Source organism: Brachionichthys hirsutus, unplaced genomic scaffold (assembly GCF_040956055.1).
Source record: "Brachionichthys hirsutus isolate HB-005 unplaced genomic scaffold, CSIRO-AGI_Bhir_v1 contig_389, whole genome shotgun sequence".
In the NCBI taxonomy this organism is placed as follows: Eukaryota; Metazoa; Chordata; class Actinopteri; order Lophiiformes; family Brachionichthyidae; genus Brachionichthys; species Brachionichthys hirsutus.
The window spans coordinates 454,691-470,000 of record NW_027180341.1 but is presented as its reverse complement, the minus strand read 5'-3'; the positions used below and the strand labels follow the sequence as shown (position 1 = coordinate 470,000).

Here is a 15,310-nt window from a genome sequence, read left to right as displayed (position 1 = left end):
TTAGTAGCTAATTTTACAGAATGCACATGATTTGATATTAAATTAGTTTTGACAACAACGCTAGACCACTATGCGCCTATAGAGTCTGACCCCGGTAGCATCATCCAGTAAACTAGCTAGACATTTACGGTAATAAACATTTGATATATTGTATGTTTAACATTAGCAGCTAATTTTACAGAATGCACATGATTTGGTATTAAATTAGTTTTAACAACAACGCTAGACCACTATGCGCCTATAGAGTCTGACCCCGGTAGCATCATCCAGTAAACTAGCTAGACATTTACGGTAATAAACATTTGATATATTGTATGTTTAACATTAGCAGCTAATTTTACAGAATGCACATGATTTGGTATTAAATTAGTTTTAACAACAACGCTAGACCACTATGCGCCTATAGAGTCTGACCCCGGTAGCATCATCCAGTAAACTAGCTAGACATTTACGGTAATAAACATTTGATATATTGTATGTTTAACATTAGCAGCTAATTTTACAGAATGCACATGATTTGGTATTAAATTAGTTTTAACAACAACGCTAGACCACTATGCGCCTATAGAGTCTGACCCCGGTAGCATCATCCAGTAAACTAGCTAGACATTTACGGTAATAAACATTTGATATATTGTATGTTTAACATTAGTAGCTAATTTTACAGAATGCACATGATTTGGTATTAAATTAGTTTTGACAACAACGCTAGACCACTATGCGCCTATAGAGTCTGACCCCGGTAGCATCATCCAGTAAACTAGCTAGACATTTGCGGTAATAAACATTTGATATATTGTATGTTTAACATTAGTAGCTAATTTTACAGAATGCACATGATTTGGTATTAAATTAGTTTTGACAACAACGATAGACCACTATGCGCCTATAGAGTCTGACCCCGCTAGCATCATCCAGTAAACTAGCTAGACATTTGTCAGAGTTATTGTTTTATTTTCATTGTCTCATTGTAGAGTTTTTAAGATGGAGGAAGCCACGGGGGTTTCTCTAGGAAAAATTCCTTTTGTCTCTAGTTTCATCGAAGGGGGTAGGGATCTACGTAAATACCTGGGAAACACCTACGTTCACCGTGTTAATAAAAGGGCTGAGGGGTCTCTTGGTCGCAGCCGCTGGGCGAGCAAGGTCCTCCTTACCGGCAAAGTATCGAAGCTTGTCTGCCCGATTCATTTTGTGTGCGTTTAATTATTTCTTACACAGTGTGTCAGGGAAAAACCCCGACATAAGTTGGTCCTTCGAAGTGCCGGCGCTCAATATAACCGACGTCTTCGAGCCGCGGTGAGGAAGCTGAACGTGCACGCGCTCCGACGGAGCGAATCTAACGTCCAGTGGAGCAACTTCTTCACTGGCCAGCCTTCCTCTTCCGGTTTGCCGATGGGTGGTTTGACGAGGCCGAACAGCGATCCTGCGCACATTTTAAAGAAGGTAAGACAAACTTGTGTTAAAGTACTGCGGTTGCTTTAACCCGCGCTGGTCGCGCGAATTAGGTTACGCGCGTGCGGGTTCACGTGTATGAGATTTCGCCGTGCTGGGCGCGCATGAATGGTTGCGCGCGTGCGGGTTCACGCGTATGGGTTTCCCGAAGGAATCATTATGACAATGTTTACCTTAAAAATAAGTGAAGATCTTTAGAACTAGTCTGGCCAGAGGGAGATAACGGAAATGATTTTGTGAATCAGATGGTAAGATGTGAAACTCTTCATCACTAACATGCTGAACATCCTTCCTGTCTCTACTCTTCATCACTAACATGCTGAACATCCTTCCTGTCTCTACTCTTCATCACTAACATGCTGAACATCCTTCCTGTCTCTACTCTTCATCACTAACATGCTGAACATCCTTCCTGTCTCTACTCTTCATCACTCTAACATGCTGAACATCCTTCCTGTCTCTACTCTTCATCACTAACATGCTGAACATCCTTCCTGTCTCTACTCTTCATCACTAACATGCTGAACATCCTTCCTGTCTCTACTCTTCATCACTCTAACATGCTGAACATCCTTCCTGTCTCTACTCTTCATCACTAACATGCTGAACATCCTTCCTGTCTCTACTCTTCATCACTAACATGCTGAACATCCTTCCTGTCTCTACTCTTCATCACTCTAACATGCTGAACATCCTTCCTGTCTCTACTCTTCATCACTCTAACATGCTGAACATCCTTCCTGTCTCTACTCTTCATCACTCTAACATGCTGAACATCCATCCTGTCTCTACTCTTCATCACTAACATGCTGAACATCCTTCCTGTCTCTACTCTTCATCACTCTAACATGCTGAACATCCTTCCTGTCTCTACTCTTCATCACTCTAACATGCTGAACATCCTTCCTGTCTCTACTCTTCATCACTCTAACATGCTGAACATCCATCCTGTCTCTACTCTTCATCACTAACATGCTGAACATCCTTCCTGTCTCTACTCTTCATCACTCTAACATGCTGAACATCCTTCCTGTCTCTACTCTTCATCACTCTAACATGCTGAACATCCTTCCTGTCTCTACTCTTCATCACTCTAACATGCTGAACATCCTTCCTGTCTCTACTCTTCATCACTCTAACATGCTGAACATCCATCCTGTCTCTACTCTTCATCACTAACATGCTGAACAACCTTCCTGTCTCTACTCTTCATCACTCTAACATGCTGAACATCCTTCCTGTCTCTACTCTTCATCACTAACATGCTGAACATCCTTCCTGTCTCTACTCTTCATCACTCTAACATGCTGAACATCCTTCCTGTCTCTACTCTTCATCACTCTAACATGCTGAACATCCTTCCTGTCTCTACTCTTCATCACTAACATGCTGAACATCCTTCCTGTCTCTACTCTTCATCACTCTAACATGCTGAACATCCTTCCTGTCTCTACTCTTCATCACTAACATGCTGAACATCCTTCCTGTCTCTACTCTTCATCACTCTAACATGCTGAACATCCTTCCTGTCTCTACTCTTCATCACTCTAACATGCTGGACATCCTTCCTGTCTCTACTCTTCATCACTCTAACATGCTGAACATCCTTCCTGTCTCTACTCTTCATCACTCTAACATGCTGAACATCCTTCCTGTCTCTACTCTTCATCACTCTAACATGCTGAACATCCTTCCTGTCTCTACTCTTCATCACTAACATGCTGAACATCCTTCCTGTCTCTACTCTTCATCACTCTAACATGCTGGACATCCTTCCTGTCTCTACTCTTCATCACTAACATGCTGAACATCCTTCCTGTCTCTACTCTTCATCACTCTAACATGCTGAACATCCTTCCTGTCTCTACTCTTCATCACTCTAACACGCTGAACATCCTTCCTGTCTCTACTCTTCATCACTAACATGCTGAACATCCTTCCTGTCTCTACTCGTCATCACTCTAACATGCTGAACATCCTTCCTGTCTCTACTCTTCATCACTCTAACATGCTGGACATCCTTCCTGTCTCTACTCTTCATCACTCTAACATGCTGAACATCCTTCCTGTCTCTACTCTTCATCACTCTAACATGCTGAACATCCTTCCTGTCTCTACTCTTCATCACTCTAACATGCTGAACATCCTTCCTGTCTCTACTCTTCATCACTAACATGCTGAACATCCTTCCTGTCTCTACTCTTCATCACTCTAACATGCTGGACATCCTTCCTGTCTCTACTCTTCATCACTAACATGCTGAACATCCTTCCTGTCTCTACTCTTCATCACTCTAACATGCTGAACATCCTTCCTGTCTCTACTCTTCATCACTAACATGCTGAACATCCTTCCTGTCTCTACTCGTCATCACTCTAACATGCTGGACATCCTTCCTGTCTCTACTCTTCATCACTCTAACATGCTGAACATCCTTCCTGTCTCTACTCTTCATCACTCTAACATGCTGAACATCCTTCCTGTCTCTACTCTTCATCACTCTAACATGCTGGACATCCTTCCTGTCTCTACTCTTCATCACTAACATGCTGAACATCCTTCCTGTCTCTATTCTTCATCACTCTAACATGCTGAACATCCTTCCTGTCTCTACTCTTCATCACTCTAACATGCTGAACATCCTTCCTGTCTCTACTCTTCATCACTCTAACATGCTGAACATCCTTCCTGTCTCTACTCTTCATCACTCTAACATGCTGAACATCCTTCCTGTCTCTACTCTTCATCACTCTAACATGCTGAACATCCTTCCTGTCTCTACTCTTCATCACTCTAACATGCTGAACATCCTTCCTGTCTCTACTCTTCATCACTCTAACATGCTGGACATCCTTCCTGTCTCTGTCTCTCTGTCTGGTCAGCCTGTACTGATCATTCTCTCCCTCTTTACGATCTTGTTGATTATTGCCCAAGATAAAAAAAAAATATCTTCAAGAAACGTTTGCTTCAAGGAATTTAAATGAAATTAAGTTTTCGGAGTTTGTATTCTAAATTTTTACGCCAATAGTTTCACTTTTACAGCAAATGAATATCAGCTTCAAATATTGGTGATTGGCCTCCTTGACTGCTGTCGGTATGGACACCAGTTCTTTCACGGGCGTGATCATTGTTAGACATGGTGATTCTTTATCACAAGAAAGGATGTCAGATCTCAACCTTTAATGGTGAGACTTCCAAAACGCTCACTGGACATTGTGTTTAAATGCGGATTGTGGATTGGGTTGGAGCGCTAGCATTGCTTTAGGAGCATAATGGTCTGTTCAAGCTTGTCCTGCAGGATTGGACGCGTTGCTCCTGTATGACCAGACGATACCCTACGGTTGGCCAGTCTCTGTAGGGTATCACTGTTCTCATGGAGCATGTCTGGTGATGTCCCTGTGCCCTCTGATCGCTGTCAGATTGAGCCAGAAAGTTGAAAAGATTGTGTTCTTGTTGAAAACCCATTTAACAGGGTGGTTTTCTGTATCGTTATGACACAATCCTGAGTATCTCCAATGTACGGTGGCCATTTTAGGACATTTCACATTCTGCTTGTCTGTGATGGTCATCATACAGTTGGGGTTAGAATAATGTATCATTTCCAAAGTCAAATTAACAGGTACACATGTGCCTTGTCTGTTCAGGTCTTGTCCTTGAATAGTTAATGATCAAAAAAATGGACTTGAGATTATAGTAGCTCTGCTTGCATATAACCTGGCAGTGCTGAATCAATTCTGAAGCCGACAGGAAAATAACCATACAGCCGTATTACCCTCTGTGAGCTACTCTTAAGTGTCCCTATAACACTCATTTGCTTCTCCATACTACAAATTCCTGTCAGCCCTCCTTGAAATTATTGACACAAAGGCCCAGTTACAGGATCAGCAAACACAAAGAGCTTCACCGTTGTGAAAGATTTTACTGTCCAATCCGAGCCAGGGGGGAGATAAAGGTCGTGCTAGTGTTACAGAAGCAGCCATGTTGTGTCCAGCCAGTCTGCAACAAACGGATGCTGGAATTGTTCGGTGGTGAATAAGAGGCTTCTTCTCCACTGGATATTGTGTGCAGTTTCATAAGCAAATATTTGACATTAAATTGTATCAAAAGCTTTACATTTGCTTAGCAGTCTTAATAAGTTAAGGAAAAACCTGGATGTGTGAGATGTATGACATTGGTTTTCTTTATATCCCATCAGGTCCAGTAAAACCATGAATCTCTGCTCCAAATGTTTTGCGGGTAAGTCTCTGTCTCATCCACCAGCCTGTCCAAATGTGACAGGTTTACAGCATCCCGGTCCTCTGTCAGGTTCAGATGGACTTCTGGACTTCTTTAAATGATCATAATTGATCATTGAAAATAAATCTTATTTCAGTTATGTTTTGTCACATCATTAATGCCAAATATTTCCCGGTTCTCTTAAAGTGATCCCTGACAGTTTCGACAAATCAGTTCAAAAGTACAAGAATTTACCTTTTACTATGTAAATACATAGACAAAAATATGTAATAATTTCTTATAAGATATAAAATCCATTCTGTTTGGGGGTCGCCAATGTTGTTTTCTTTGCTAGGCATTCTGGGTGTGATGTCAAATAGTTGCAGCACCCAGCTCACTGCTATTGATTAGCATGGCAGTGATCTGTTAGCAGCGATCAGCTCCTCCGTTCAGCCTTCAGAGTCTGAACCACAGCGTCAGCAAAGACATGAGGACAGTGAGGAAGAAGCCAGAGATCAAAATGGAGATGAAAATCGACGGGAGAACTCTAGATTTTACATAGTTCTTGTAATTTTATATCTCACTATTTCAACAAGCCAGATATCGCTTTGGGCTTCGTCTTGGAAATTTTGAAAACATTTTATAGTTACATTTCGCTGATCACTTAATAATGAAAACAATTGTTATCCTTAAAACCTTAACTTGGCAAATGACATTAAAAGCATGGGAGAATATTGGCAGCTAGTTGGTGGATTTGGTTGACAAGTTTCTGTCTTGTTCACAGCCAGGCGATCAGTTGGTATTGATGGTGTTGAATTGCTTCGATGTGTTCACCCCGTGGAACAGCAGTGCTTGAGGTGTGGTTGACACGCATTCACTGCCTTGAGTGGTTGACCAGTAAAATCTGCATGTATTTGTTAATGGAAAGGCCTGCATTTTTGTATGCTTATGACATAGTACAGTACATCTCTGATGTTACTGATCACACATAAATAGGAAACAGTTCCACCTGTTTCATTTGAAGCTTCTGTTTGGCATCTAGAGCTACTCTCACAGAGACTGCTAGGTGTGCCAACTGATTCCAGTCAGGAATGCTAACAATGCGAAAAGGTAATGCTAGGAACGTTGCAGAAAACTCAAATTTCATAATTATATTTTCACCATTGAGCAGAAAATAGTGAGTTCGACCAGGCATGGACAAACTATGGCCCAGGGGCCATATGTGGCCCATTAAGTTTTTTAATCCGGCCTGGCGAATTTGAAGAAATTATATTGATAAACCTTGTTAATGTTTTATTTTCCCTGCATTTCTCACGTTTTCCTACTAGATGGTGCACTGTATATACATTGACCTTTATTGAGGTGTGGCATATTACACCGCACTTGTGCTTTACTCTTTGACCCCGCTGCCCTTCTGTAAAGATGAGCGGACCTAAGAAAAGGAAAGTGGACAGAGAATGTTGTGTTTAATAAGTGGACACCTGATCGAGATAAATCCCTATCATGTTATTAATCACCAAACACACCGGTAATGAAATCAGGCTTGACACCAGTTACTTTTCTCTAGCGGCCACACGGACCGTCTTGGCCCTCTGGCATCGTGTTCTCCCCCCGACTTCCTGTTTCGAGGCCTTTATTGACAAAGTTCAAGCTTCGCCCCTTGACTAGTGACATCATAATAACATTGCTGTCCACCAGATGGGGCTGTTCCTTCCAATAACAGTTAAGAGCGGATGGAAATATTAAATTATTCTATCAACACCTAAATATTTTTTTCACAGATCAACTGCTGTCCACCTGATATGCCCATAGGCTATTAAAGAATACAATGGCTACAATAGCCCCAAAGCATGCTAACAATGCTAGCGAGCAGTCAACGAAAAAAGAGCGGGAGGCTACTGCTCAGAGGTTGGCAGTTGACATCAACAAAGCCAGCCACAGATCCAGGTTAACATACCAACACCTCAGATCCATCCTGAGTATCTCCACAACCAAACTCACTCCAGACTTTGATGCGCTGGCTAAAAAGCGAGACCAACAACACTATTCCCACTAAAACTGAAAAAATGCATTTCAAAAATAATTAGTTCAATAAGCCGTACATCTTGCTTATAATTTCTGTTAAGTGGTGCACATAAATGGTGCACAGGTGCACATACCTTCTCAAAAATAAAAAATGCACACCAGATCAAGTATAACGTGCTCTGTTCCGCCCTGCATTATTTTTGGGGGTTCATGCACTGGTGGCAGACTATGCAGTGTTGATGCTCCAATCACAATTTTGTTGCTGTTCTGAGACGATGACAATAAATCTTGAATCTTGAATCACCGCTTACGAAACGAACCAGGGTTCAATTGAAAACAAGCTGATCAATCAGAGATTGCAGACCCTCGCCTCCAAGTGCCCTATCTCGCAATGTTAAAGAATCCTTTGTCTGTTTGTCTGTCCGAGCGCATAACTCAAAAACTAGTAACTCAATCGACTTGAATTTTTTACACAAGCAAGGTTCTGTCCGTGGCTCGGTCCTCCCCGAGAATGGCGTTGATCTGGATCTGGATCCAGATCCAGATCTGGATCCAGATTCTAGAATTATTTTTACATCAGGAATTGTGCCTGTGCTGTAAACTGCCACTTTAAGAGGGAGGGACACGAATGGCATGATGGGAAAAAGAGTCCAGAAGGTGTCTTGTAGTACGTTCCAGAGCAGCAAGCTAGAGCAGGTTTGGCCCCTCTGATCCGGAAGCCCTGTTTACTGTCTCACACGATCCAATAGTCTTTTGGAGGCGGGGTCTGCAGTCTCTGTCTTTCTAGTTATAATATGGTTTATGCTTGGCTGTGCATTTTTTCCCAGGGTTGTCAGGTCTGGATCAGTCTCAACTGAAGGCCCATTGGTAAAGATGCACAGTACTGTCATTTTAAAGGCAGAGTATTCTAAAAGAATCTGGCACACAAGCAGCTGTGGACTGACACCAGTAATGATGTCAATGACGTACTGGAAGGTACTTGAATGTAATTACCACTTTTAGTCTCGCTATGTCACATAAATGACCAGCTCTGATTGGGGAGCACGGTGGCGGAGTGGTTCGTGCTGTCACCTCACAACAAGAAGGTACCAGGTTTGAATCATGTCCGTGCTGAGTTTGTATGTTCATGGGTTTCCTCCGAGTTCTCCCGTTTCCTCCCACCACCAAAAACATGCGTTTTATGTAAATTGCCCATAGTGTATCAGTGTGTGTGTGGGTGGTTGTCTGTCTGAGCGTGGCCCCACGTTGCGCTGGCGACACATTCAGGGTGTACCCAGCCTACTCCCGTGACCCGCAAAGCAGAAGAAAACGAGTGAATGCCAGAAACATGCAATACTGTAAAACTATAAAGTCCTAAGTTTGAAATGACAGTAGCATTGATTTGGAGGCATACTGCCCAGCCATGGTAGAGACCTAGAGATTAGAGGCATGCATTCCAACAATTAATACTGTTTAATATAAACATGAAATGTTTCCAACTATTCTAGCAGGATGGGTTGAGGGAGCACTGCAGCCCTGTCGGTGAGTATGGCAGAAAGGCCTGGCCTCAGTTCAGCCTCACAGACGGCGCGAATGCTCGGAATAGACTCGATGCACACGAGCATAGAGGCTGAGCGCAAGTGGGTTAGTCTGCATGTGGAGGAAAAGCTCAAATCTGGGTTGCCCTCCCTTGCGTCCCCTGGAGGGTATAAAACAGTGGATCAATACCAACCAGTGTCCTACAGAGAGGTTCCAAGTGCAGCACAATAGTCTGAGGCGATCGGGTCTTTTACCAAATCATTTTTCAGCTGGCAAAGTTGAGGGAATATTTAAAAATTAATCACTTGGGTGCATTTATTATTTGAAAATCTTGACGGAGGTGAAATCAAGTCATGACAATTTAAAGGTACCCAAGCAGACAAAAAAAGAGTCCAAATGCAAAGATGTGTATATATGTATTTCTTTTTGGCACAACTATGAGGGTAAGTTGCAACCAGGACGTTTAGGCCATATGGAGTGACTTGAATGATTGATCTGAACGGTTTCATTTGATGAATCGGATCATTACTTAAGCTCTTATTCAAAATTTGCCTAATGCATGTGTGCAAGTTAAGTTGGTTCCATACTAAGTGTTCCATGTGTTTGTATTGAGTACCTATATCATGTGATTGGGTTCATGGACACCTCTGCTCTACACAGAACGTTTGTTTTGAGTTTCTGTGTTTGTTCTCTTCGTGTATCTCTCCATTTCCTGTCCTGAACACGCATTTCTTCCTACTTCATTATTTTCTGTCATTGACCACAGACATCCAGAAGAAGCAGCCAGGGGAGGACTGCACCTCCACGCCAATCCAGATCACTGGGAGTAGCCAATCGCCAGTTTTCAGTAGCGAGACGAGCAGTAGCCTAGCGCCACCCTCGAGCTCCGAGCAGCCGTTAACCGAAGAGCCTTCGCCCATGTTTCCCAACGCAAGGGAAGGTAAGGTTGTCCAACCGGCGACCTCCACGTCAAGAAAAAAGAAACATGTTGAAGATTGGAAGGATGTTCTTTGTCTTTAAATGTAGTGGTGAAGTACAGAGGGGGATAGAGAGCCAGGTGCCAAAGTACCGACAGCACAGTCTCTAAAACGTTCAACAATGCCATCAAGGAACCATGGGTGCATTGCAGAATTCAGGAAGTAATTTCATACTGCAATACTCCGATGGTTGGTGAGCAGCCACAACAAATAGAATCACCATACACAAGGTACACATGGTTCAACTGGCACTCAATGCCCGAGTGAAATCAGCTGCTGGTTCAGACTGGAAAGCCCGGTTTGTTGCTAGAGCAGGGGTGGGCAAACTTTTTGACGTGCGGGCCACATTGGGTTTGAAATTTTGACAGAGGGGCCGGGCCAGGAGCATTTGGATGAGTGTTTAGATATACTAAAGCGCTGCGTGTCGTGTGCAAACCTCATAGCACAGTAAACACACACAGATAAATGTACAACCCGATTTACTAACAGTGTGTACGAAGAACTGCGTCTTTCAAATGTGCAAAATAGCCCTAATGCAGGTAGTACGTTTGTCTCAATGAATATGCAAGATGCAGCATTTACACATATTTTGGCACAACGGTGTGAGGAGAAATGTAAATAGATTAAAATAGCAATGACATTGTGATCTGTCAAACCTGGTGATTGCATCTGTTTTTAATAAATTTTACTTGAACACGTAAATAAAGCAACATTTATTGAAAAAAGATGATCACTTTCAACATTCAAAACATATCAAAACACGAAATACTAAATCTCAATCATTTCTGCTGCACTCATTGTTGTTCCACTGCTGTGCATAAATGCGCACTTCATTAGAAGAACGGGATTTATTGATCATGACGCTGGACGTCTGCTCACACACGTAGGTCGAGCCAAACAACAGCATATTCTGTGCCGTCCTCCGGAGGTTTGGAAACGTTGCTTCGTTAAGTGAGGCATGAAAGTCATCCAGGTTAAGAGACTTGAACTTATCCTGCAGATCCTGCGGTGCGGTTTCAAGGTCTTGTGACGGGACGGGACACCAGCTGAAGTGATGCGTCAATTTTCTTTAAATCAGAGAAGCGACGGCAGGACTCTGTGCAGGAGCCACCCGCAACGGCTTCTTGGCATATCAGACATGCAGCCGTAGATCGGATTTCGGTGAAAAGAAATCTTGTTGTGCGCTCTTTATTAAACACTCGGCCCTCACCGTCTACTTTGCTTTTCTTCGGTCCGCTCATTTCTACAGACGGGGTCAGAGAGTAATGGGGAAAAAGAAACTAATGCAGAGTAATTCGCTACACTCCACCGCGGTTGTCAGTGCGCCATCTGCTGGTGAAACACGGGTATTGCAGGGACAAAATGAAAGTTATGATTTTGAATTTTTTGGTAATTGGACAAGTTCGGCGGGCCGTATTGAAAAGCATAACGGGCCGTATACGGCCCGCGGGCCGTGGTTTGCCCATGTCTGTGCTAGAGTGTGGGCTCGTAGTCTGTTTGACTTCTACAACTGTTGCTTTATACAAGCAGCTGCCAGGCTTCTCTACGTGGGCAGGGGAAGTCAGTCATCGAACAAGCATCTAGAGAGTTATCTCATGATGCTTTCAGTCTAATGGCGTCCTCACTGGTGGATTGCAATGATTGTTTGGCTCCTGAGTCATTGTTTCTACAGCGAAAAAGGACAAGCCTCAAGTTCCATTCAGTAAAAGTCTAAGACTCCTGATGTATGTGAAGTCACCCATTTTGGCTGAGCGGTTTAACTTGGAAGTTGTCTTCCATGTTCATTGAGACTCATCTTTACAAATCCTGTCTTGCATCTCTTTATTCTCCACCTGCAGGCGTGTCGTCCACAGAAACGGCCCAAGGCACACTCTGCACCCCCACAAAACGCCCCCGAGAATCGGGTACGCTCGTTCTCCTGTTCCGGCCCGTAGCTCTATATCCTGCCCCACTTGAAGCGCTAACTTTCAACCCTGCTGATTATTTTCAGCATCGGGCTCTGAGAGCGAGGAAACGCCAGAGAAACGGCCACGAACGGACGACAAGGAGGGCGGCGGCGAGGAGGCCCGCGGGCTGCCGAAGCAGAAGAACCGCCGGCGCTGCTACCGCTGCCAAACCAAGTTAGAGCTGGTGCAGCAGGAACTGGGCTCCTGCCGCTGTGGTGAGGCTTTGTCATCGTCAAATACGGCACTGACCTCCATCTTCACGAGACCGCTGCAGTTCTTTTCTTCAGCATAATTCACTTTTGGCTTCGTTCATTGCTTAATCTTCAACTTGAATATGAAACGTATCGCAAAAGGTTCTGCGAGACCGGTAAGAAAATGTTTTCCATGCTGTGTTTGGCCAGGTGATGGCCAAACGGTTTCTCTGTAGGAAGTGGGAATCCATCAAACCATTTTCTGTTTCCACCCAGGCTACGTGTTCTGCATGCTTCACCGTCTGCCCGAGCAGCACGACTGTCTGTTCGACCATCTGGGCCGTGGTCGCGAGGAGGCCATCCTCAAGATGGTGAAGCTGGACCGCAAGGTGGGCCGCTCGTGCCAGCGCATCGGAGAGGAGTGCTCCTGATTGGCCAGCCATCCTGATAGAGATGAGGCACTTACAAAGAGGAAGAGGTTGTGGAAGGAGAGCTCGAGGAATGACAAATGGGGTGATGGGGGGGGGGGGGGGGGGGGGGGTGGCAGTAGAGGAAGAGGAGAGGAAGCCTGATCGTAACATCCTTCATCTGACCTGACAATTCTGGACCTGAGCTCGACGTCGCCCTGATAATGTCCTGTTAGGACTCGCTTCTGCTCGAGGCTGATCGGGGGCCCAGAGAGGGGCCGCTAGTTGTTGTGCGGGGGCCGCGTTCAGTATCAGCATGTTCACACACACAGCCTTAACCCAACCTCCAGTCGTCAGAGGGACACCACGAAGATGAACCCAGCTAATCGTACGTCACGCACAGCTCTGCTGTTCCTCGCCACGGGTCCCTCCCCTGCGCTCGTCTTCTCTTCAGTACAGGAAGTCCTGGAAGAGAAACTGTTGTAGTATTTGGTAGGATTGTCCTCCAACAAGGGTTTTTTTTTGTTTTGGACGTTTTCCCAGTTCTTGGTCACGGGTGAGGTTTCTGTCTATCCCACGACCACTCCTCAGGTCATCATCGCGGGGTTGGAGTATCAAACCTAGAACCCCGCCTCCTCCTGTTTTTCCTTCACCAACATTTAGGTCCCTGTGCAGCATCGCCAACGGCGTTTTACCCATGCACGGTGCTTGCAGCAGTGTTCGTACACGTGTGGTCAGGTGAGGCACTCCAAGGATGCTGATGGTTTTTTTGTTTTGTTGGTGATTAGTTCTGTTTCTACTGCTCTACCATCGTTTCATAGTGAACAATCCAGCCAATCCTTGCCTCTGCTCACATGGGTTGTTGACCAAAAAGAAACTAGGGAAGTAAGTAGTACACTAATGGCAAGAGTCACTTGGATGAATCCTCTGTAGCAGATCCTCTTCTCCTTCTCCTTCTCCTGCCCTATTTTCTCTAATTTTTTTGTGTTCCATTTTCTGCTGAGGAATCAATACGTGGACAGCGATGGTTCGTATTTCTACAAAGATAAAGAAACTCGGCAGATTCTAACTGTCATAAAGAGAGATGATGAGAACAGCTATGACAATGAGGTAGGCCTTGTTCATTTTGATGCTCACATTCTTTAAGGTCCCATAAAAACTCACTTTTCCCATGTTTCTGCACTATTCTGGTGATTTTGGGTCATTATCAACCCCAAAACAGCTGATGGTTATCTGGATGATTGACAGGATGTTTATCCAGTCAATCATTTGAAGTTTGTGTAGTCAGTAATCAACTACTAAAATATGTCTGGAAGAAATTATTGTGACGTTTAGTTTTTTTTCAGCTTATTGTTTGTTTTGAGCAGAAGAAAATTGTATTAATACCTTTTCGTGTATGAAAAACCATAATTCGGCAAAAAATGAATAAATATGTCCAAAAGAAAACACCAAATGCCATGTACACAAGAAATAACTAATAATTATAATTAACTTGTGGAAAAAGGGTAGAATAATGGACCTTTAATATTCAGTGTTATTCAGTACAGATTATTAATACATTTCCAAAGTGATTGATTCCCTTCTATTGACCTGCAGGTTATTATCCTGGAAGAGCTTATGTGGCGAAACTTTGACGAATTTAATATTGTCAAGTTTTACGGCTGCGCTCCTCATGCACCGCTGCTGACACTGGTATTCGAGACACTAGACTTTAACCTCGAAGACTTTGTCAAGATGGGCGTAGTGACCCTGATTCACATCAGAGACATCTTCCAACAGGTATGGCAAAGTGACAAAGATACGTCACATTTAAACCACGAAAAGTAGAACTAACGCTAGCATTTCTTCTTCAGATTGCCGTGACATTGTCTATGCTGAAGAAGGTCGGGGTGAGCTATGACGTATCACCCAAAAATATCTTTGTGGTAGATCCATTTGCCAAACCTGTCAGAGTCAAGCTGGCAGACTTCAGTTCGGCTCAGCTGTATTGGGAGAAAGAGAACAGTCCAGAGACGTAAGTCTGTCTTAGTTTCCGTCTGACCGGCTCTCAAAGCCAGATTGTTGCCTATCTGCTCCTTTTATACGAGTCTCACCCCCCCTTGTCTGTATCGTAGCGCCAGCTCCATCAGCTGCAGGTTTTCACTCTGATCTATTTGGCTATTTCTTAGCGATGCAAGCCAGTAAATTTTACTTTTACTGTTACTGTCGGAGCAAAAAAAAATCTCTATTAATTTTTCCATTTCATATCATTTACATGTTTGATTTTTTTCTCTGCATCAAATTCTGATGTTTCCAACAATTTTCATATTCCATCAGTTTTTAATGTCTCATATTAGCTTAGACCCTTTCAGCTGCATTTCTTCACAGATGGGTTTTCTAGTTATAATACATGGATTTAATCAACCTTGGTGTGGGGGGGGACGTCACCATGGATGATCTGGACTAAGCGATGGGGAGGCCTTGGTGCTTTTGATGTTTTCATGCGCTAATGGGGGGGCGGGGGGAGGTTTGTCGTGGAGATTTGTGCTCTGTTCAGGGAACCGAGTTGATCTTTAAAATTTTTCTTCCATATGTAGGTG

General features: G+C 43.7%; 1 protein-coding gene across 1 annotated transcript; it reads left to right on the top strand.

Moving 5' to 3' along the window:
• Positions 1-5,647: 5,647 nt before the first annotated feature.
• On the top strand, positions 5,648-12,832 carry LOC137913733 (AN1-type zinc finger protein 3-like; the record flags this gene model as incomplete). The annotated part of the gene is made up of 6 exons (XM_068757365.1): positions 5,648-5,688; positions 9,977-10,150; positions 11,665-11,667; positions 12,026-12,091; positions 12,178-12,348; positions 12,601-12,832. Coding segments are annotated over 6 exons (610 nt in total), but the record flags the coding sequence as incomplete, so codon positions are not given.
• Between the last annotated feature and the right edge of the window lie 2,478 nt (positions 12,833-15,310).